Genomic DNA, 25402 nt, shown 5'->3' on the forward strand with positions numbered 1-25402 from the left:
ATATTTCCCTGTATATTTTTGAAATGAAGAAAATGATTAATGAGCTTCATCAGGCTTTTGTTACAAAGACATTTGCTACTTAGACCAGTTCATTGTTGGGTTTGGTCTTTTCAAAGGATTTGCTAACAATAAGAAAAATCTACAAATCTAAAAGGCTACTGTGAAAGCTCATCTTCCACCAAGGCCTTATTTTTTGCCTTTTTCTTTGTTTCTTTTTAATACTAATCCAAATCACCATCAAAATGCAACTTTAATCCTTTTTTTTCTTCCAGTAAATTTATCCTGGTAGCTTTTGCAAAATCTCGCTGAAAAGCAAACAAAGAGACAAACAGTGCTGCAAAAATACCTCTGCGGAGCGAGGCAGAAAATTCACCACAGCTATCCTTTAAATGAGAAGCAACAAAGTAGAAGAGCAGAGCCCAGAGGTTTGACCCAAACCCCCAACAGAGACAGAACAGAAGCAGGAACAGAGAGCTCTCACAGTCACACTGTCACTTCGGAGGAGAGTCCTCGCTTCACTGTCACTGCTGTAGACTTGTCTGCCTCTCTCAGCCCTGCGCCTCCACACCACTGTGGTCCAGGAGGGAGATGCTATCTCCCTCCTGGAGATGGAGTTGGTGGTGGTGAGTGACAGAGGTCTGCAGCTTGTCCCGATTCCAGCAGGACATGGACAGAACTGCATGTTTTTGGTTTTTTTCTGCTGCTCTGGGACTTGTTTGAGCTTAAATATACACAACACAACTAAAATCACATGCTAATATTAACATAACAATAATAAACAGATTACAGTGCAAGTTCATAAGCTGGCTTTCCTTCAAGTTTGTGTACTATTCTTATTATTATGCGGTATAGTCATTACTTCCCCATTACGCCCAAGACAACAAAAGGCGGCAAAAATCTTAATATACCAAAGAGTTTGATAAATAAGTCATAGAAAGACAGTAATTAGAAACAGCTGCAACCATTTAGTTCCACACAGACATCTAGGGAGAGATGGAAGGAGTACTGGGTAATTTTCCCTGAGTAAAAATGCACTGAAATAAAAGCAAAGAATTTAAAATATAGGTCTATGTTGAGTAAAGGCTACTATATTTAATATATCTTTACATATTCTAGCCTTCCAAGGTGAGCCACATTGAATATTTATGCCCCAGTCCTCAACAGTATACTATATTTCTTGTCCAAATTGACTAGTGATAAATTACGAATATACAATACTTCCTGACTACTTAAATTCATCAGGAATGAGAACAAAGCAAATCCTGCTTTTGGGAAGTTTAAGTGACACAGATCAAATAAACAAACACTTATATATAATAATAAATAATAAAAAGAATTGCCAAAAATACCGAGGTGAAACTCAGGGGGAAAAAAAAAATTAGTTATCGCTAGAAATTTGCAAAAGTCTATTAAGGCTGTAAAAAATGACTCTAACATTTAAACCTACAACATTAAATCAGATGAACTTCTTTAAAAGATCACCTCTAATGATTTTTTTTACTGTCTCTACAGCTTTATGAACCTTTAATCCTCTTTTGGCTCATTTGTTTGACTTTATATGCCACATATATACTATCATTGTTGTCCTGATAAATCCTTAAGAATAACATTCATATTGAATGATTCTACAGCACAAGATTTTTGCAAACTACCAATACATTTTTGCAGAGGCCAGTAAAAGCTACAAAATAAATTAATAACTAAATAAATAAAAATAATATCTGATATCTTTCAACTGACCAGAAACATTATATACAGTATATGGTACTTGTCTTTGATGTTTTCATGAGATTTTATGCTACACAAAAACAAAAAAACTAAGTACACTCCACGATTCAATAGCTTGTAGAACCAACAACCTTTAGCAGGAATAACTTATATAAGGGTTTTGTGTATGATTTTATCAGTCTCACACATCATTGTGATGAAATTTTGACCCACTCTTATTTAGTTGCATCAGTTCATTGAGGTTTGTGGGCCCATTTGTGGATGCACAGCGCCACCACAGCATTTCAACTTTGCAACACTGTAAATCTGTTGTAGATTTGCTTTAACTGTTGAAGAGATTATGTCACATTTGGCTCTAGAATATTTGGTACAGAGAGAAAGTTCATGGTTGACTGCAAGGTGCTCATATACTGTGGCTGCAAAACAAGCCCAAATCATCACCTCTCCAGTGCCGTGCTTAATAACTGGCATGAAATATTTGTCCTTACATGATGTGTTTCCACCAATTGTGGCACTGGATGGCAGACATCTCCACTTTGGTGTCATCTGTACAAATAACATTGTTTCACTTTTGTTCTACTTGTTCAGATGCAACTTTGTAAACCTAAGCTGCAGTGCCACCAACGCTCTGTTTAAAGAAAATATGCTTTCTCCTAGCAACACTTCCAAACAAGTCAAACTTATTCAGTCTTTTTCTAATTGTACTGTCATAAATTTCTGCAATCTGACAGATGTAGCTCTTAGGTTTTTTTGCAGTTACTTTAAGCATTACATGGTCTGATCTGACCTTGGGTTGAATGTGCTGAGATGTCAACTCTTGGGAAGACTGTGGCATTGTGTTACTACACACCTGAATGCTCCAGACCTGCAAACTGTCAAATTGACTGCTTTTACAGAGGTGGTCACACTTACTCCTACACTTGCTCCTATCCTGTATTACTGTATGTATATACAGCCATGTGAAATACAAATCAAGTTCACACTGCTACATATTGAACTGAGGAAACATCATGAAAAAAAAAAACTTTATTCGGCTAGCAGACAGGAGCTGAAGTCAGATATTCTGTAGGCCTATGTTGATTCCACGTGACACCAATTTGTAGCAGATAGACATGATACATTGTTCAAATCAGATTATTGATTATTGCAGTTTTAAGAATCGGGAGAAGTTGATGTCTTCTTCATGGCTGTCTTTTTTTTTCTCCACAGCTTCAGCTGGATCAGCAGCCACATGAATTATGCAGGAGACTTCAATTTTTTTTTTAAATAATACATTTTCTCTGTCTCAAATGTGATGTGAGGCAGAGGTGCTGCCTCAGTAACTATTCTAATCAACAAAAACAACCTCCCCAGAATGACAGAGAGGCCAGGCTAACTGAAAGGATAATGCAGGCTGTGACTGAATAAGTTTGGGGTGAAAATGCAGACAGTGCAGTAGAGGAGAAAGTGTTGGTGCTTGGTCCCGCAAGTGTGTGTGGGTTCATGTGATCACATATGAGCCTTCTTCTCTTTGAAGACTTAACATAATCCGGGTTGCCAGATTAGAGCAGGTGTCAGAGGGCTGTGAGCCACAGGTTGCCAGACTGGGCTTCGGCTAAGTGAAGTCTGTGGGATCCTGGACACTGATAGACAGACCAGATAACATGGCGGGTAACAGTGGCAGAGAGGACAAGAAGGGGATTTGGAAAGCTACTGTTGACCTCTGCTGATGAGGTCAAGCTGTTCATTAAAGAAATGGTGGCATGTGCCTTTATCAGTCTTTTCCAGTCCTGTCCTCTGATCCCCTTTATCCGCCTATCCTTCTGTCTCACCGGCTTTCATGTTGTAAGGAGGCCACACACACACACACACACAATAACGGCTATCACACACAAAGACCTTGGCTTCTTCCACTGTTCTCTGCCCTGTCGAACATTGTTAGAGTACATATTCACACACGCATATTCAAAAGCACTTTACCCACCCACACACCTCAGTAAAACAACCTTGCTCAGAGCCCTAATCAAAGCATCAGTGTAATTCAAACCACTCCTCTCTTACCCTAACATCCCTCACAGTCACCTCACCGCAGTGCACCCCTCTGCTGCAGAGGCTACAAAGGGTACAAAAGGAAGGATGGATTAAAGGAAATATGAAGAAAATGATTAAAAAACATTGCAGCGATGTAGTACAAAACTCTTCAGCTAGGCTACATCTGTGTAATCATGACACCTTCATTCTCATAGAAGCTCCCACTCTTCAAATCTAGCATAAGCAGAAAGCAAACATAGATGTAAATTTAGGAAGCTTTTAGGCCAGCCAGGTGTTAAACACTCATCATACAGCAAGTCCTCTACAACCTTACATCTATGAGAGGCGTATGACTGAAAGCTCCCATCTTTTCCAGGCAGCTCAAGTACTTTTGGAGCTTTTTTGAAACTGAAAGAGAGTGAAAGTTCCTCCTACACAGGGCAGCAGGACGCAGATATGATAGCTTGTGATGGAGTCAAAAAACACTCCAACTGCTGTTGTGACTGCTATTAGACAAATTCAGGTAAAAAAAGGTCTTCTTGTACTACAATTCAAAAAGTTTAAAGGGTTTGCTTTAACTCTTGCACCTAGTTTGTGCGTGCCATCTTAAATAAAGTATCCTCCTACAAACAGAGATCACAACTACCAAAATCCAAAATATGCTTTAAATGTCAGCTGTTAAACTTGGACTTTGTGGACTTTTGCATTTAAATGAAACCAACAATAAAGGTATTCACTGCACATCTAACATAAAAAAACGAAAATATAAACTAATATCTATGAAGTTCATGGTTGCAGTCCTCTGGCAACCAGGATGAAGAGTTCAAGTACAAGTTGCAGTCTCTAAAAGTTCCAATAATTTTTCCCAGTCAAAATGAATTTGAAGCACAGCGGAAACATGTCCATGTCTTGGATCTGAATTAAAGCTTTCTGATGAAACTATGAGTGTAAGAGATTAAGAAATGCATTAGGAAATATCAGGTCAAAGGAGCAGGTTTAGATAATAAAAACGACCCAGGTCCACACATTCCATCCAGAGGCTTTAAAGGCATTTAAAGCATGTGCTTCTAAAGCCGGGTAGAAGCAAAGGACAACAGTGTTAAGGAAACTAAAAACACCACCTGCATGTTAAATCAGCTCACATTGACTTCTGAGTCAGTGCTGAGTGAATTAAGCAATTATGGTGTGTGTTTTGTTTTGTCTTTGCACTTTGTTAAATCTTCATAAACATTACTATTGGGTCCCGAGGGGTTACTTAAGCTCAAACATACAGGCCCTGCACACCACCGCTATACCCACACGTGTTTTTCATTTGGATCATTAAAAGATTGTTTTGTTGCACACAAACCAGGGAGAAGTGTGTATAAAAGTGTGAGGCTGCGCTCTGTTCCCATGTCTGTCTTACACTTCTTTATTTATGACGGCAAGCACTGGGCAAAAAAAATAAATAAATCACTTAGATATCCGGAGACCAATATCGCTAGGTATATAATTCATTGTCAGCCCCATTAAAAGGAATTGTGGAAATCTTTGATGAAAATCATTAACTTGGAGTATTTTGATTGAGCTCGTGTCCAAAGACATCAAACACTTTATATGCAACAGACATTTTTGTCCACTGAAACCAAATCCCATCCAGCATTTCTATTGTCAAATGCCTTCTTGGTGGGACACCAGTCAGCTGCAGTAATGTTAGGGGTATATTGTAGTGTACATTTACACTACATATGCTCAGGGTGTTATGGCTCACACCCTCCGCACACCAGATCTCTGCTGATCTAGAAAGCTAAGTAGGCGTGGCTCATGTTATATTACTTGAATGGAAAAGTGCCCATTAATACCAGTCCCTGTAGGCTTGGGGTGCTTTGGCTCAGGAGCATCTGAGTTGTGAACCACAGCCCACCAAGCCGGTTGGTTGTCTACAAATGGAAATGTTGGTGGTTCGATCCTCGGGTCCTCCCAGTTTATGTAATGAAGGATCGTTGGCCAAGATATTGCGTCCACTCTGTGTCTGTCATAGTAGGGAAGTGCTTAAGGCATTGAATACAGCACTTGTAAATGAGGCTTTTAGTTAGAAGTACTTTGTGTATTCAGCTAGAGTAGAAAGGTGTTATATAAAAAGTATCAGTCTACTTAAGAGAAAACAGTCTAATGGATCTTTACATATTAAAAACTGTGCAATTGTGTGAAAGACAATCAGTTTATCAGGCAATTGGTGACGAATACAAAAAAAACAAGGTGCAAAAGATGAGATTTGCAGCCTGAGAAGCATTGTACTTCCCTTTATACCTGTATTTTTTCATTTGTTATTTCTGGAATTTTTCACGTAGATAACCCACTGCAACACTATCAATGTCTCTCTGCAGAGATATTCTGATGATGTGTGTTGTTCGCTATATTTTAAATGATATCTCATCTTCCTCCCTCTATGGCAGTCCGCCTTTTACTCCAATTCAGTCTGACTGTAAACACTTTTGATTTCCAATCTGATCGGACAGCGTGTCTTAAAAATTCAATCTGGGAGCCTATATCACTGCTACCAGCAAATGTGACTGAGAAAATCTTCAGCATCTTTAAAACTAAAATACAAAAAATACAATTTTTAAACAGTTATTTTGCTGTCAAGGTGTCAGAATCTTAATAATGCACTCTTGCTTATCTTGCTTCATTTCCACCTCTTATTTTAGACAAAACAGGTCATCGCTGTTGTAGATGTTTTAAATCCAAATTCAAATTTTGGTATTTGTCTTTAGAACTCTGTGGGTATAGTAAATTATCCAGACTCTGTGTGTTACCAAAGATTATTTCTTAGAGAAATATCAGCTGTCTTGATCTGTTATTTATTTGATTTAATTAATTTGTATCAATGGAGATCAATCCATTGTTTTACTACCAGGAGCTATTATATTGTTGTCATTTACATGTGAATGGAACCACAGGTTTGTATTGTTTGATTACTCAAAAGATGCAAAACTCCTTTTTAAAAATGGTCTCCATAAATGCTGGCAAAATCAACATATTAGTTGCAAACAGAAGATGAATTTGTGATGTTAAATATTTCACTTTTTGTGAGCAATTCTATTTATTTTTTTGATCAGTATCTTCACAGTGAAACTGAAAATTATTTAGCTTCTAGATCTAGCTTTCCACACTTCAGAAATAGTCTTGAAAGTGTTGTTGATGCAGAGTTACACACCTGTGCATCTGCCCACATACTATACTTGAATGTGTATCTTTAACGTTAGGGCAGACAACTGATTTACCTTTTTTCCTTCTTCCTTTGCATGTGTCTGTCTATCTGTTTCCTCTAATATATTTGGTGCTTTGACTGAATTATTAGTGTACCTAATGTAATGTGATACATTGGCAAAACTGATTAGAAATTTAGTTTGTTCAAAAACTCATCATTATCAATTTAATACAGAATTGAAACTGAAAATTGCTTAATTATTTAAATCACTATAAAAGCAACGGCTTCTACACAAATTCACACTTTTGTTCTTAAAATAAATGCACACAAACAATATATAACCCTATAATTCGTTGATATGGCTTTCCCTTCTCTTGGTTTTAGTGGTATTCTGTGTCCAAAGGTAATTGCTGAAGCAAATGTAGTGAAAGGCGGTGCCAATGCCCTGCGGAAATATTGAGCACATACATTACTGTAAGGAATTTTGAAGCTTACAGTTATACTTAAATGGATCATTACAGTCATACTTAAATGAATCATTACAGTCATACTTAAATGGATCAGAGACGTCCCTAACAGTATTAACTGCACTTGTACTTTTCCTGTCATGACAAGCCAAATTGTCTGCTGTTAAAGACGCCTGGTTACCTTTCGACATACTTCACTAACGGTAACAAGTGAAGTATTCCTCCTCCTTAACTATTTGTAGGCTGAATCCTGTAGCCTGAAGCCTGAGATGACATTTTGTAAATGTTCAGATCACTGAGGGCTGAATATATGAAATATGTGAAATTGTTTTTGCACGTTTGTCACACTTAAATGTTTCAAATCATTAAACACATTTTAATATTAGACAAACAGAATTGGTCCTAGCACAGAACCCTGCGGAACTCCATAATTAACCTTAGTGTGTGAAGAGGACTATCTGTTTACATGAACAAATTGGAGTCTATTAAATATATATGACAGATAAATAGGGCACAAACCATGACTTTGGTCAGCACACTTATCAAAACTTCCCACTTGCCACCGTGGACATTGTGGCTGCAAAACTTTACACGAATGTCTTTTGGGGCTTCTACACTGCACTGTTATCTGCACAGTGAAACCAAATACTCTAACCAATAGGAAGAATGAATTCTGGGATTACCATATCTACCTTTGAAGCACAGACAACACCAGCCAACTGACTTTTAAAGTGTTATTTCCACTTAATACACAGACAAGAGTGGATGTCAGTTGAAACTAACCATGCAGTGAAATATTCACTCTGAATAAAACCAGGATAAGTATATCCATCTTACCTTCCAGTGATGAGGAGGAAGAGAGTGAGGATGACAAGAAGTGTAAAGCCACCAACCGCTGCTGTGACGATCACTAACACCTGGCCTTGATCAGAAGCCATATTGGAGGCTGAAGGTAAAAGAAATAGCAGGAAAGAAAATGAGATGAGAAGGAAAATATGTGCTGGGCAGAGACATTATGTGGGGAAAAGTAAAATAAAATCATCATGTTAGAAACATGGAAAGGGGAGTAAAAGCGCTTAAAAAAGATAAAAACAAACATGGACAAATAAGAGGGAAGTGAGAGGACTTCAGCAAAACAATCATTCAACATCATCTTCATTATTTCTTATCATCAGTGTAGTATGCATAGACCATGTAAGCTTTCTTGATAGGTAGATATTAGGAGACATGTTTGATCTGCTCTTCATAATGCAAGAAAACCCTCTGTTAGCTTTCATATGGGAATGATTCATTTGCCTGCTGCTGTTTAATTAATATTATTCATTCATGAAATTGTGATTTAGTCCATGAACATTTGGTTAAATTGGACCCATTTGATATTCATGATTTTCCCTTTTCTGTGTCTTGTCACAAGGCTAACGAATCCCAGATAATTGAAAGATGATTGCTATTACCAAACTTATTTCTATAATATTTCATGCTTAATGAATATGAATTGGAGATCTGGGTGCGTGGTCGCTAGCCCAAAGAGTGAGCCTCATGTGGGTTAATACATTAAGTGGGTGTGTGAATAGAGCCAAGAGCACATATGTGAACGGAGGTTGTCGAGAATGTGTGTGTTTTGGTTGATAAAAATAATTACAGTCTATTTAGGGGATGGTAGAGTGAAAGTGGCGATGGTCACATGACACAAGGCAATTTTCCTAGTCCTAAGCTTCACATCACTAACTAAACAGATGTGTTGGACTGATGCTGCTGTAATGAGGTGTGCACGGGGAGAGAGGGGTGGCAGAGGAGGGGATGAAAAATGCAAGGTGAGGAAAGGGATGACAGAAGTGACAGACAGATACACAGACGGATGGAAAACCTATTGCGGTGACAGTAACTGACAGGCAGACAGACAGACTGACACAGAAGGAGAAAGCGACAGGGGCCAAAACTGCTTTTTTTTTCTTTCAGATAAAAGGCCAGGCAGTACAAAGGCTTGGCCAAGCACTCTCTGATCCACAGATAAAGCAAAGCTCTGCAGCTTTGGAAGGGAGAGGGCCACTATGAAGCCAAATCACCCCTCAACAATACCTGACCCAACATAAAAGGGCATCTGGACCTTTGTATTTTATGAGTAGACTTGCAATAAAGCACCTACTCACACATACACACAGGGAGAAAACATTGATTCAGAATACACCAAACATCAAGGCTGTATTGTCAGACTCCCCTGTTGATTGTATTCAATTTTTCGATTGCAGTTGCAAGTGATATTCTGACCTTTTAGGCGTTCAGGGGTTGTGGTTTCAACCTATATGAAATTCACACTGCAGAGATGCCAAATGTTCACATTGTAGTTAAATCTTAGGGGATTTCTAGCTGTATACAGTGAACAAATACATCCTTGGTGCATTTTAAGTGGAATAAACTCACTTTCTTAAGAAACATGTATTCCTCATGAATGTTACTATAACATAGTATGGTCTTAAATGACCAGTTTCATTAAACTAATTCTGGAATTATATATATATATTTAAGTCTACAGCATAATGCAAAGGTATTGAGCCATCCCTCATTTCTCTATTTTATGGGAATATTTAAGTCTTGAGGAATAGTTCTCCAGGATTCTTGAAAGATATGCAAAGCTCTTTATTGGATATTTGGTTCAGGTCGCTATCAAGATGATCTTGCCTTGGGGGAGGCCAATCCATGACTACTCCATCATGTGTTTTCTATCCAGGTGAAGTGGCAGTGTGTTTAGGATCACTGTCATTTTGAAAAATGAAACCACTGCCAATCAGATGGTTTCCAGATGGTTTCCAGATGGTATTCCACGGTGGATCGAAATTTGATTTACTTTATTTTTATGTGTTTCCTATTCCATCAATTTGAACAATTTAACAAAATCAAGAAAGGGCCTCCTCTGTTTTATAGATGGCTGTAGACATTCACTGTTATGACCTCCTCTGTGCATAATGATGATGATTTTCAGTCCCCCTCTTGTGTATGTTAGCATACCTTAGCTATTTTCCTCGGTTTCTTTCTTGAGAGCGAGCCTTCTACTGAGACCGTTTTTGATGAGGCTTTAGTGATCAGTAGATGGATCAAGTAAATGGCCGATGAATATCTCAGGTGTGTTTCTCAAATCAGGTGTGTTTTCCTGTCTCTTAAGGATATGACTTTCAGATACCATTTATCTGCTGTTGATATTTTTTAGGCCTGCCACTTCTTTTGTCTTCCACATTTCCAGTTTCTGCAGATTTTTAAGGAGCTGTTGCACAGCATGCTGAGATATGCCAAGTTTTTAGCTAGTAGCTCTTATGGAAACACCTCTCAAGACTCAAGACTTTTGCACCGCACTGTATATACATAGGAAATAAGAAGGCATTTAAAGATCCAGTATTGTAAAGAGATTTTGCTGCTATTATTCCATGTTCAAACACAAAACTCAAACTTGATCTGGAACTATAATAACTGTAACTACAGGCTGATTGGAGGGGAAAAGAATATAATATATTTATAAAGCAACAACACAAAAAATGCTTATGTTGTTGTAATGAACTGACAAATAAAAGCTATGCTTCTGACACCAACATTTCCGATATATATAACTGTTCCTAATTGGGAACCAGGCGACTTCTAATTAGTAGCTGTGAGATATTAAAGTGGAGGTGTTATGTGTGGAAACTTGAAGGTGGTCTCACATCCAGGTTTATTATTTGCTGTGGCGCCTCTGATGTAGGCTGCCTTAGGTGCTGCTTGAGGCTACATGAACTGCACTTGAACCTGAGCTGCTGGTTGCAACTAGCATCTTCAATCTCTGACTTACCGTCTTGAAGATGAGCAAAAACAACACATTATTTAGAGTTGAAAATGTATTTTTCAATATTAAACCCCATTTTCTCAGACTGAATGACAAATTATTAATGTCATGCAAAAAACCCTATTTTTTGGCCTTACTGCAGTACAACAAATAAGTACTGTAGATGGTCTGAGGTACTTACAGTCTCCTGTAGTTTCGTATTCATATTTAGGAGAGTAGGAGCTGTATCCGGCAGCTGTTCGGGTGCGCACGCTGAAGACGTACCAAGTTGCTGGTTTTAAACCCGAGACAATCACACTGGGGGCTTTGGTGCGTGTCGATGAGTAGCTCAGCAGCTCGTGTTCCTGTGGGGCAGAACAGAGGGATGATCAAAAGTCTCAGCATTGCGGAGAATATTTTGACCAAGTTTTAAAAGGTAGATACATTTGTCATTGATATTTTTTCAAGCAGTGACAAATACTGCCTTCCAGCCACATTCTAGTGATGGAGAGCTTGTAAGCTCTTTTGATCACTTTTGGGAACAAATATTACAGGCAGTAAATCATTCCTATGACACATTTGTACTGCTGAGATGTTCTACAAAGTTGCCTTTTCTTGTTAAATTAATGTTGTGAGCTTAATAATTCACCAGAAACATGACAGATTCCTCTTGAGAAGTGATATATCTGCCCTTTGAATCATATACTGAGTATTTCAGTACCTTCTCATAATATTTGACCTCGTAATCAATGATCGGGAGTGTTGTCTGTTCAGGTTGCTGCCAGGAGAGCGCGATGCTGTTTGGAGAAGCCCAGTCCTTCTTTAAAGTCCCGACCAGAGATGGACCTGGTTTGCAAACACACACAGACAGGTATCATTTTCAGTATCTTTACCCTCTTGGCATTGTTGAGAAACTGCTGCTGAAGACACTACATGCTATTGTACACAAAGTGCACAAAGAGTGTGCAACTATGAACTGCACTGTGCCAAGACTCAGCAGCAGAAAATAATTTAATTAGCAAGCGTACTCTTTCACATGAATGCACCATTCCCCTCCAATAAATCTGTATTTCTAACAGTCCAATCTAGAATTTTGTTTTCTGTGTGGTCCCTTTGTGTGGTATATTTGAGAGCTATTTAGCCATAATTATATATGATTTTATAGATTTTATAGACTGTAGTATCTATAGCCATAAAATCACATTAAAGAATTAAAGAATCAGATAAACAAACAATATAATTAAGCAGATGATTGAGGTATTCTTGATGTCTTTACATCTTTGTTTTTGCGCTCACCTGGATTTTTTATTCATACACTGCACTAATGACTGATATCATAATGGACTACACTACAAATAAGTAAGTAATGCACAGAGTAAGTAGGAATTAATGCAAAGTTTTGTTTTTCGGGAGCCCATACTTTTAAAAGTATTGACATTCACATCAGCAACAGCTGTAGTTTTTTCCAGTAAACAAGAATCTCGCTGAAATCTCAAAGAACTGTCACATTCCCGAGAAAATCTTGGGGAAGTGGGGAAGTAACAGTGAACACATCCGGAGTGAAAAAGTAAACAACAAGGCAAAAACTGAAAAAGAGTTTAATTTCTTTAATTAATAATTAAGTGTATAAGTCACTTTAGTTGCCTTAAAGGAAGAAATACTACAAAAACCTAGAAGTTGGTCAAAAGAATAATAGGTCAGAAATGTTAAATGATCAAAACACTCTCTGCTCCACTGAGCAGTAAACAACCACAAGCACACAGCTCAGACTGTAAAGAGAGTAACACTCTGACACTCAGGTGCTCCCATCCTGACCTTAACTACTCCTAGGCCTAATTACTGAATGGAGTCAGCTGAATAGGGCAGTACCTAAGGCAAGGGCGAGAACAAAACACACCCACAGGCTCAGCAACCATCAGAGGTGATAAACACTACAGTTCATTGAACGGCCACCAAAGGCTGGTTCCAAGGGTCTGCTCCCATCTTATAGCACTGAGAGAGCAGAAAGAAATGTTTATGGGCTGGCACCAAAAATAAATTAAAAAAAGGTAAGTTTTTTTCTTTGTGACAACCCCTACTGGTGTAAAAGATTCTATAACTTTCCCTTTATATTGTAGTAAGGCTTAATGTTATTCATGAAAGATGCATGGTTAAGTGATTCCTTGTTCCCGCAGTCCTCTCAGATAACATCAGCTAAATCAAATAAAATGAATTCAGACATTTGAGTTTGTTTTTGGTTTTTCAGCTTTCCTGAATGTTGAAATCAAGTTATCTGACAATAATAATATATTGCTGTGTGATTAATTATACAAAATGACCATCTGACAAGTCTGTACTGCGGGGCCGCGTCGCAGGGGCAGAGAAGCCCAGACCTCCCTCTCCCCAGCCACCTCCTCCAGCTTAACAGGCCGGTGCAGCTCCAGACCACCACCCTGGTCTGCCAGTCCAGCGGTAACCCCCTCTGATCTCCATGCAACATTGTAGAGGTGTATCAATCAGGACAGCCCTACAACATCCAGAGCCTTCAGGAACTCAGAGCAGACCTCATCCACCCCAGGGGCTCTGCCACCAAGGACTGCCTCAGTGACCTCCTCGACATTTGTCTGTTCTTAATTTTTTTAAATAAGTCAAATAAGTGAAATGTTATTAATTAATAAACATCTGTGTGTGTGTGTGCAATGTGCCCATAAAATCATAAAGCTGTCCAAATGTGACCGTGCTTGTTTGAAGAAAAACAAACCTCACAATCTTAAAGCTTTTAAATAGTCATTTTTAAAAGTAGTCATCTTTTTTTTAAATATACAATCTGTGGCGAGAATGCTAAGCTAAGAGGAGTCTTTGGGGATCTTAGCAACTCCTACTGTATATATTACTACAGGCACTTCACTGGCTAACAGTGATCACACCTGCCCATCTTGTCACTTGTACTGTAATTGCCACACTCACACATTCAGTGGTTACTTTTCAAAACACGTCCTAGTTCTTTCAAGTTGTTAAAAAAAAAAACAAACCCACATAGCTGTTTCTCCTTCCCACAGGTTTTAATTGGAAATAAGTTGAATAAGCTACATCTTCCTTTCTCAGACTGAATTGCATTAGCTTTGCTCTATGAATTTCTGCTGGGTAAATAATTGTGCTGAGCTCCCAAGAGAGGTCAGCAGATGTAACTGCCCTGAGAGTCATTATTATACATTATCATCTAATGTTACAGAGCTGACTCATTATATGAATATAAAATGTAGGCCTGGTTTTCTAATGTGCATTCAAAGTGAAATGATGACACCAATATGTTTTTGTTTTTTTAAAATCAATTATTCTACAAAACTATGCCTGGGGAAGGTGTTTGCAGTTCTCACATTGACAGAAGCCCGGTATTAGCGGATGGAAGCACTGGGTTAAGGGAACAGATGAGAGATCCTGAAGGGGGATGTTGGGGTTAGGGGTTGGCTGTTAGATAAGATGAAAGTTTTGGGCTGTAGGGGTTTGAGCTTGTTAGCCAGGAGCTGGGAAACCATACTGTTACTGTTTTATTAGAAGAAAATGAAAGCGAACACCTCTGTTGTTGTCACCACTACTCTTTGCCCACCAATTCTACCTTTTCAGCACATCTTTAAATTTCCTTCTTTATTCAACATGGGAAGGAACTGATTACTAGTATATTAGAGAGCAGGAACCCACAGATGAGAATTTTCTAAAGTTATTTGAAAGTGAATGGGAAACAGATTGCTTTAGTGTTTTCAAACATGAAAGAAGTACTTTTATATTTACAAAGTTGTGTAATCCTAAAGGAAAAAATAGAGTAAGTAAAAGTCTGTTTTATATGTATTATATTCCATCTTATGCTGCAATGCAAAATTATTAGTATTAAGGATCAAAAGAAACACAGTGTGGTATGAGAGAAATGCAACATTGTGACTTTCTTGAGTTATTATTGCCATACTGTGATGTAGGTGTGTGCATATGTGTAACTTAAACAATGACTAATTTAGTGTAACTCTTTAAGTGCAGCTCACAGTCCTACCTCGACTGTTTTCAGATCTTATCCAAAGCTTTCTGACGACCGCGCATGCCCTCTATTATTGCTTCTCTTTATTGCGGTTCAGATGGCATTGGATGGTGAATCATGAGGTTACATTTCTGCCTTCATAATTTTAATCAATTTTGACAAGCCACTGACTAAAATGCAACCTCAAACCATGACTGGGTTTTACAGATGGCTGTAGACACTCACTGCTTTCACTCTGCTGACCTCCTGTACATGAATTTGATCCAGAAATTTCACATCTTGATTTGTAAGTCACCAATACCTCTGTATCTACTGAGATTCAGTACAGTTCTTGTGTAATATGTCATACCTCAGTCTTGTCTCGTCTTGTTTCCATAAGAATGTCTTCTTGACAGACACCCTTCCACTGAGAACTTTTCTGCTGAGGCTTCAGAGAACAGTACGTTGTTCCTATTTCCTAAGGACATGAGTTTCAGATACTTTTCATCTGTTATAGATAGTTTTTTAGATCTGCCACTTCTTCTTTTGTCCTCTTTTGTATATATATTTTTTGAGGAATAACATGCTGAGTTATGCCTATTTTTCAGCCAAGAATCACCAATCTGTTTTTTCCCAGATTTTTTTTATAAATGCAAATGAAGAATTAGAAATAAGTTATTTGTTTTTGTCAATGCTAGCAACAAAGTCCGTCTCACCATCTGTCCATTCATCTGTCCATTGCTTGCAGCGACCTGTCCAGGGTACACCTCGCCTTTTGCCCTGTAGCAGCTGGGATAAGCTCCATGTTCTTTCCTAAACTGTTATGTGTAGACGCAACACTTGTCTGGTCTTGTGTTAGTTATATGCCTTTTTATGGTTGACTCATAGATCAGTGTTAAGTGTTTTAACAAACAACAAGACCATTCTTCTGAAAATGCTCAGATACAAGGACTGGACTGATGAGTAAAGATGGCAGCCAATGCCTAAAGAAAAACTGAAAGAGTTTCAGAAAGCCTGGAGAACTATTGCTCAATGCTGCTTTACAAAAAAAAAAAAGCCTGAATCCTTAATAAGAAAACAAAGAAATGAGAGGTGGCTCTAGACTTTTTGCACATTACTATATGAGTGCTTATAGAAGGACTTCTCATAAAGTGTTATGGCTCTTGTTGAAAATGATATCTAACTCATTACAGGTGGCATTGTGATTGTACTGCATATTGAAATACAAGCAATTCTTGTATTTGTTTGTAAATGGTGAATAAAATGCAAACAGCCTCACAAAACAAAAAAAGTAGCCGATGTTGACTTGACATGATGTCATGCGACTGATTAAAACACAAAACAGCCAAACACTCCTATCAATAATTTTAACAGAATCAAAACTTGGTGAATGATGAAATAAGGGGTGATGTATACTGAACAACATTTAATGCCGTGCAACAGCCACTTTTACATTAAATGCTTTTTAATGCTTGGCTTCTTCTTAATAACCAGAGATTTAATAGGCATGTAAAATTTGGTAGGTAGTTTGAAATGGTAGTCAACCCAGAACAACCTAATGTCATGCATGACTGAAAACAGCCAATAATATTAGCATAATCAAGAAAGCTCAAAGGGCAGGGGTGTATATGCATAAATGTGTATGTGAGTGTGTCCATGCACATTTTATCTTAAAAAGAAAGCATGAAGGAGCTGGAGTAGAAAATAAACCCTTGCTTTTCAATAAGCTGAAGCTGCTGACATCTTATTAGGTGTTATTATTATATTACCTCTCATATGACCATTTTACTCAGAGCGTGCTCATATCCTTTTCCGTGTCTGTCCTTGGTGGCAGAGAAAATTCATCTCAGGAGGACTTTATCTGATCTAACTCTGTGTAATGAACCACTCTGTTGAGGCTGTGACGTTGCAGGGTTTCTTCTGCTTCTCATGCCAGCCGGGTACAACAGTAGTGGCAGGCCAATGTGGTTTGCAGCCACAGCTATGTTGTAGACGCATTAAACTCAGACACGAGATTGTGGGAATCTGACGTTAACATTTTGGCCCCTGATAGGGAACAATAAACACAGGGTAAATACAATCCCCTCTGACTCATGGAAGCACATGAACATGAAGTGCTCAGAAGAGCTGAACAATATGTTTAGCACAGAAGCAAGGGCATTGTCCATCTGGCTTAAAATAATTGCCAGTATAAATATGACAGGTTTGCTTGCATCAGATTTTCCCTCTCGCTATGCTTGGATTTGTACAACAAGGGCCCTGATATATTATTTATATATATATACATATATATATATGTATATATATATATATATATATACACACACACACAAACACATATATATTCACACACAGATTTTCGGTAGAACTTTCTATTACAGCTTGGTAATAAAGGAGTAATAGTAAGGTAATAAGCCAGAAACAAGAATGTAATAATGTGATAATTTTTAAGTTATTACCAGCAATTACCAAAGTAATAACCACTTAATATGCAAGTAAATCATGGAAGCAACAGTGGTTACAGTTGAGTAATATTATGCTGAAATTTATGTAATTGAATAATAAGGGAAAATACAGGAAATACAGCTCGGTAATAAAATGGTAATAGTAGGGTAACAAGAAAGAAACAGAACATAATAATATGGTAATTATTACCCCTCAATTACCTGTGGTAGTTTCTGTCTAATGAGCAGGAAACAGAGCTGCAAAATGCAAAACTGCCTGTTTCTATTTAATAACAGACTAATTACCTATTAAAGCAAACTGAAAAAAAGTGTGTGATTAGTGAACAAAGAAAAGACACACACACACACACACACACACACACACACACACACACACCCGCCAGCTACCATGAATTGGAAAAAATGGCTAAGAGAATGAATAGTTAAAGCTATGATGTGCTTTATTAGGAAAACATAACTATCTTTTGTGGCAAGCTACTATTAGAATTTGGCAAAAAATGTTCTTACAATCTGGAAAGTGAATAATACAAAAAGCACACATGTTCATTAAATACTAGAAAGCCATAGTGAGTGAAAAAGACAGGGACAGAGAGAGACTGTCCTTTTTTTTTTTTTTTAAAACTGGCTATGTTCCACAGCCGGGGATCATTCCACCAGAAATGAATTATGAAAGTACTAGACAACCTTAAGAGTGTATTGCTGAGTATAGTGTTTTTAAGCAAACTTTATCAACTTTGTGAAACACTGTCTACTTTAAGCTTGTTAAGTCCATTTTTCCTTTGTTTGTGTAAAAAAAAAAAAACAATGCAGTACTAGGCTGCTGTAGTCGAGATTGTATGTCTAAGAACTCTTTAATCTGCCAAGATGTGGGAACACATTGTTTAAACAAGTTCCACAACTTACAGCTCTTTCTGAAAAAAAGTTGAATAAAAAAAGAGAAATTTCATGATAAAGTTTTTTTGAGTTTTTGAGTTAGTTGTTGAGTTTTCACAAAATACCATGATGTAGTCCTTTTATTAGCCACAAAATTGGAAGATCAAACAGGGAGCCTTAGGACTGACTGCCCTAAAAACTATGTTAACCTTTCAGTTTTTTTACAGTGGGCATGCATGGAGCACCAGCTCTAACAAAGGCAGTGGTAATTGATTAAACCAGCAGTAGCCATCTAGCCTGTTAACAGTATTTTTATCCTGAGGTTCAAACCGAGAACCAAAACGGGGAAGAAAGGTAATTTAAATGACTTTGGTCATAGGTGCCAGACAGGCTGGTCTGAGTGCTTTAGAAACTGCTGATCTACTGGGATTGATCTGAAAAAGAGAAAATACTGAATGACCAGGAGATTTCTGGGAGAAAATGCCTCGTTGATGCCAGATTTCTGAGGAGAATGGCCAAACTTCTTCAAGCTGAAAGGAAGGCAACAATAAATTACTTTTACTTGGCTGTAACAAGTACAACAAAGATTTACAGAAGAGCACAAGGTGTCGAACCTTGAATTAGATGAGCTACAGAGGCAGAAGATCACACCAGTTTCCACTCCTGTCAGCTAAGAATAGGAAAATGAGGCTACAGTTCACACAGGGTTCCAACAGACAGTAGGAAAAATGTTGCCTGGTCTGATGAGCTTTGATTTCTGCTACAAGATTGAAATAGTAGGGTCAATATTTGGCAGAAAGAACACTTGAAAGAACAAACCCATCCTGCCTTGCAACCAAATCGGGATTAGAGTGTTTTTGCTGACCATGTCCATACCTTTATGACGACAGTGTACCCATTGTTTATGTTGCAAAGTTCAAATAATCTGAAACTGGTTTTCTTCAACATTACAATGAGTTCGCTGTACTAAATTTGGCCTCAACAGCCACCAGATCTCACTAGCACATTATATTTGCTTCTCTGTAAACAGCGGATGCGTTGCTCTAAAGGCCTCCTGCCTTTGAAACACAACAATGTCTCCTGGTGCTGACAAGATACTTTGAGGACACAGGGCACACATCAATTGTCTTTAATGATTTTGTACGTGGATTATTACACCGGCGGCATGAAATCTGCCAGAGGAACTCACTATCCTTTTTTGAAATGAAGAAGCACTGGAAAGCCATTAGAAACACCAGTCAATTACGACGCCCGATGGATGGATTTTGCAGTCAAGCGTGGTTAAGCTCAACATAAACTAATGGGGAGTCTTTAAATGAGCTTGACCTGCATATGATTTTAATTAGCTTTCCTGCCCTAAAGGCTTCCATTAACTGTTTAAAAAAAATCAATAGTTCCAGTATTGATGCTGAGCGAGAGCTTAAACGATGTCCTAACACTTCACTGATTCAATCCTGATAGAGAGATAGACTGCACGAGAGAAACACATATGGGTGCTGTTGTTTACAGCCGTTATTTTGATACATCGCTTTTCTAGGTGTCTGAATGTGTTTGTCTCATGCTGCATCCAAATTGGTTTTTCACTGCACATCTTCCTGACAAAATAGAGGGAAAGGATTTACAGGACCACATTCATGTGTACACATACTTTAGAAAAACAAATATTCAATATGCCTGAATTCCACTTGAATTTAAATTTGCTCAATTCAATACCATTCAGCTAAATTCCCAACACTGGCTGCCAGTGTCAAATGTTTTGAGTCCTTCCGAAGCACCCCACAGACGCTTTCCAGAACTCAGGGATTGAATGAATGAAAGGATTGAAGCTGCCTCCCACTTTAAGTAATCAAAAGAGGGAGTGTCACATTTGGGGAATGTCTAAGTTCTGTGGTTTTATATGTGCTGCTTTTACAAATGACGAGAAAACACTAAAGTAGCATTTTGTTTTGTGTCATTATTATGCTGTTTTAATGCTGAGGGTCCTTGTCAATGCATTGTGGGTCATCTGTACAACGTTCTGAACTCCAAGCATAAACACAGAAATCACACAGATCTGACAACACCCACATAAACTGGCTTAAACCTAATTATTGAGAGTTGCTATAAAATCCAACTCAAATAAGTGACAGCTTAGGCAAGCGTGATATGTCAAAATTGCTGCCTAATTGGCACTGAACTCCATCTGAGAATCCAATTTCCCGCAATTTGTCGTAAGTGGTATATGTTTAAGTTTACCTTTGCAACTTTCTTACTGAAACGAGATAAGAAGCTTATCTCCTATGTCTTATGTATGAGGATAAATACAGGAGGTAATTAGTGTTTTGAGGGTGTACCTTGGATGTATTTAGAAGAACTGTATACAAGACACAACATTAACTTTACTCAAAGCTGTCCAACATCACATAAACCAGTGTTCGCATATGTGCAAAAGTGGAAGTATTTGCCAAAGTTTCAGGACACCACATTCATGCTTGCTTGAAAACTTAGACATCATCATCAACTCCAAAATTGAGTAAGAAGCATGTACATAATTAATCCCTACTCCATGCTCAACACTCTATTGATTCACCATATTCATCATTACCTCCACTTTCCCTAAGCACTTTTATACACTTGTCTCCCCCCCAAAAAGGAGAGGAAAAAGAAAGGAAAAATATATAACTAGAAAATGTTGTTCATGAAATATTCAAATCAAACTAGAGTCGCTTTAAGGCACTGTTATTAGAAAAAAAAACAACTTTAGCAGATGGCATTATCCCTCAGCAAGATAAAGTTGTTGTAGTTTCCTTGATAACATTAGCAGTTGTTGCATTAAGTGTGAAAAATAACTTTTCTGATCAGCAAGTGTACATTTCTTGGTTGGGTGCAGGGTTTCTATCCATTTCACCAAGCAACTTTTTCTCTAGCTGTATTGCTTCAGATATTTGAGTACTTGTGTTTAAGCTGATGTTGAAGATTACATAGGCCCTGTTTATGAATACATAATGCCTCATTTGAATCCACTGAAACTTCAAATTTCTACCTCCATCTCCTGCATTTCAGTCCTGCAATTTCCTAGCCAATTGCCTAAAACAGTCTCTCTTCCTACTGTGACGATATCAGCTTCCTTTTCTAGAGGCATACTGTCACTCCCTGTAGTCTCGGGAAGGAAAAATGGAAGTGACCCTTGCGACACTAAATAGCTGTCAACCGAATCTAAACTGGGCCAGTTTCTTGTTCTCCCTCGGCACACCTGCAATCCCCCCCTCCTGCTGTGGTGGCTGTCTTTAGTATGACAGTGTAGAAAAGCTCCTTAGACTCCTTTGGCCCATCCAGATGGTGGCTATAACGGCCACCCGGACAATTTATCATGTGTATCTGCTGAGTACAGGGAGTTAACAGGTAATTAAAATCATCAGTCACGCAACAAAAGAATGGACTAAAAAGGTGGCAATGAAAAAAGGAAAAAGGAAAGGGACGTTTCTGTAAGTTTTGAGACATTTTTATGTTCTTGCAGTGGTTTGGAGGTATAGTAAGAGAAAAGGAAGAGAGGAAAAGGAAAAAGGAAAACAAAGAAATAAATCAACGAAATCTCGTGTGATAAGCTTTGACATTGGATGGCGTCTAACTTGCAAACAACGAACAACATTTAAACCTTTGTTCTCTTATTGACAATCTGCGCTAAAGCAGTGAAAGGGGAATGAAAAGACAGACAGATACAAAGTGAAAAGGAGCGTTGCACACTGTCACATAGAGAAGGTTTGTGTGCTAGCTAGCCTGTCTGACACACTGAGGTCCCGTCTTTAATAAGGTCCCAGCTTGCCACTGATCCCTCTTGTTCCCACTTAATGGGGATGTGGAGAAGCAATGACGTGTGGGAAAGGCCAGTGAAACCAGCCCTATACTGGCCCACCACAATCAATACTCATTTGGCCTCCACCTCTCTTTCCCCAAAAGTAATTAATGAGAAGAACGGAAGTATCTGGCCGCTGACAGTTGATTTCCCTGCCGGTCCCTGTCCTTAACACCCTGTCCATTTCTCATGCTTCTACTTAAAAGCTTCATTATGGTTGAAACCAAGCATTCAGCATTGGAAAGTGACACAGATATAGGCCGACACAAACGTCAATGTGCATCATGTTCAAACATGTGAGAAAGTAAAAAGGTAACAGGAGAGGTGCCATACACATATCTTTCGCGTAGTTAGATCAAATGGACAGGTATTCGCCTGCTCACATCTTGAATTTTAAATCACTGAGTTAATATATTTAATATAATTTGTTCAAGTAGTTAAAGTGGTGTTGTGGAGACCTTGGGTTTGAGTCCCCCTGGCTGGCTTTTGGGCTTTTTGCTGTTGAGTCTTCCAAATAGTGGAGTTTGTTACTGCTCTTAAGACCCACCTAATCCTGCTTGGTTTGTTCCGATTTTATTGTTTTACTCATATTTATTAATTGTCTTGTATTTTTAGTCGTGCTTTTACTCTGTGTTGTACATTGTGTGTTTACTATATTCTAGTCATTTTTATTCTGAACCAGAAGAAAATGGATGGATGGATATGTTATGTTTCAACATGTTTTTCTCATGTAATATGAACAGACTTATCTAATTGCACAGAAAAAAAACAAATAAACAAACACAAAAAATCAATCTGCTTCATCTAGACTTCATTTCGTTAGCCTAACTGCCGCCGGGTTATTGTTTAAAGCAGGCGTGGGCAACTCCAGGCCTCAAGGTTCGTTGTCCTGCAGGTTTTAGATCTCACCCTGGGTCAACACACCTGAATCAAATGATTAGTTCATTACCAGGCCTCCGGAGAACTTCAAGATATATTGAGGACGTAATTTGGCCATTTAAATCAGCTGTGTTGGATCAAGGATACATCTAAACCCTGCAGGACACTGGCCCTTGAGGCCTGGAGTTGCTCACCCCTGGTTTAAAGGGTAAATTATGTTAGGGTTTAAAGGGTTAGATTGTTCAACCATACTGCTTGCTTACTCCTCCACCTTACTTGCGTTTATCAGGATATTTCACTAAGATTTTATGATGATAATAATGGCAGCAACAGTGATAGCCATAATCACAGTCATCAAAACTTTCTAAAGGGAAATCAATATATAATTTCAGTGCTGTCTGTGGCTTCCAATTCAGAGAAGAATCAAAATCATGGTGGAAAAAGTATCGTGGCTCGTTACGTAAATATAAACATCAGTGAAAATCAAACAGAATCTAAACTTTTTGTTGCTTCAAAATCCCCTCTCATCCTCTCGCTGAACAGAAGTACACAGGGAGAGCAGTGAAGTGCCACTGCAGAGGAGGTACAGTATAAATAGCAGTCGACCCTGCTGTAGCACCCACAGTAGACTCACTGCAGCAGCACAGTTTCCTATAGAGCAAATTTCCAGCAGAGCCATCTATACACAAGCCTGCTGTCAAAGTCAGCTATCCTGGAGTTAAAATAGAGCACACAGTTGATACAGTGTTGCATGAATGGGCCATGAAGAATTGTTTGAATCTAGAAGCATGCACTTTGATAGCACTCGTAATGTGCAAGGTGAAGGTAAATGTGGTAAAGAATAATGCAATCCTTGTCCTTGCCGATCACACAGTGCTTCAAATAAATGTGCAAAAGGTCACAGTTTGATGTTTTCTGTGGAACAAAGAAAATGCCATTTTGGAGGGAATGTTTCCACTTTCTGTTAATCATCTTCTTCTGCAATTGTGCTGCTTTACTCTGACCGAACACACGCCAACTTTTACTGGTGAATACTTCCAAATATCTGGGAGCAAACGTAGTTCAAACTGTTTCTATTAGTTAATCCACTGATTTTCTGTTTAGGTATTAAAGTAGGTGGCGGTTCAAAGGGATATTACAGTGTGTACGTCATGTATATCACAATAAAAGGCTTGTCAGTGTATCTGATGTCTCACTGTGAATACAATTGAATACAGTGTGAAAGTGTAGTACAAACTTTAAGACCTCAAGCTGAATACGTCTCCAGTGGTTGTTAAAATGTATAAAGGTCCGTGGAGATTTAAGTTAGAACTGCTGTCATTATGAATGGTTTGATGGAGTGAGGTTACTATAATTTCATTTAAATGAACTGAACCGACAAAAGGCATTGACAACTGATTTATCCAACTTTCAGAAGACAATGGCGCTGCATTCTTTGGAGGAAATTCAGCCCGAAGATTGAAGAGGGGATTGAGGTGGGAGTTCAGAGAGAGAAAACTTCAGAGAACATCCATCAGGATTGCAGAACAATGAATCCAATCACTCTGTATTAATGAGCCAATGCTTAAAATAGTTCCCGTTGTGAGGTGAAGTCAGGGGAAATGATCTTTGCAGGAGGGGAGAAGCTTCCTGATAAAAGTCTGGGCATAAATCATTTTGTGCAAGAGAAATAGCAAATCTCTTTTCCTTCAAATTCTCCACCTGCTCTTAGCACTGCTGAATAGCGATCCATGGGAATAGCTATTCTTAACAGTGGCTGTGAATAGGTGACTTACAGCTCTTCTGGAGTGCCCACAGGAGCTGACTGAGGCTATTCTATATGGCCACACACAACACTGTAGAGCATGTGGTCAGCTCAGTGATGGTCTGAACAACTTAAAGCAAATTTGCCATTAAGGTATTTTCCAGGCAGATCCTGAAGATTATCTACTAGATTTGTGAGTTCATGAGGAAACTTTAGAAATATTAAGCATAAATTGCTTCAGTAGTTTTTATAATGTTGTCAAAAATTTTTCAAGACATGTTACTCAAATATTTTTCATGCTTCTAATCCTCTTCTGCCTATACAAATCTTCAAATAATACATTATTTTCTTCCTTCATCTCTCCCTCTTATGTACACCAGTTGGCACATGCACCAAGCCCCAACAGATGTTTTAGAAAAACAATGCACTGCAACTGCAC

The 25402-nt window shown here is 38.3% G+C and overlaps 1 protein-coding gene across 1 annotated transcript in view; it reads right to left on the bottom strand.

The window, feature by feature from the left end:
* epha6 (eph receptor A6) overlaps positions 1-25402 on the bottom strand; it is a 178467-nt gene that overhangs the window by 23809 nt on the left and 129256 nt on the right. Inside the window, exons 6-8 of the mRNA XM_039599594.1 lie at positions 11907-12031; positions 11388-11550; positions 8233-8341 (exon numbers count right to left, since the gene is read on the bottom strand). Coding sequence (XP_039455528.1) covers positions 8233-8341; positions 11388-11550; positions 11907-12031 — 397 coding nt within the window. The remainder of the gene's footprint in view (positions 1-8232; positions 8342-11387; positions 11551-11906; positions 12032-25402) is intronic.

Source organism: Oreochromis aureus, linkage group 16, assembly GCF_013358895.1.
Source record: "Oreochromis aureus strain Israel breed Guangdong linkage group 16, ZZ_aureus, whole genome shotgun sequence".
Lineage (NCBI taxonomy): Eukaryota > Metazoa > Chordata > Actinopteri > Cichliformes > Cichlidae > Oreochromis > Oreochromis aureus.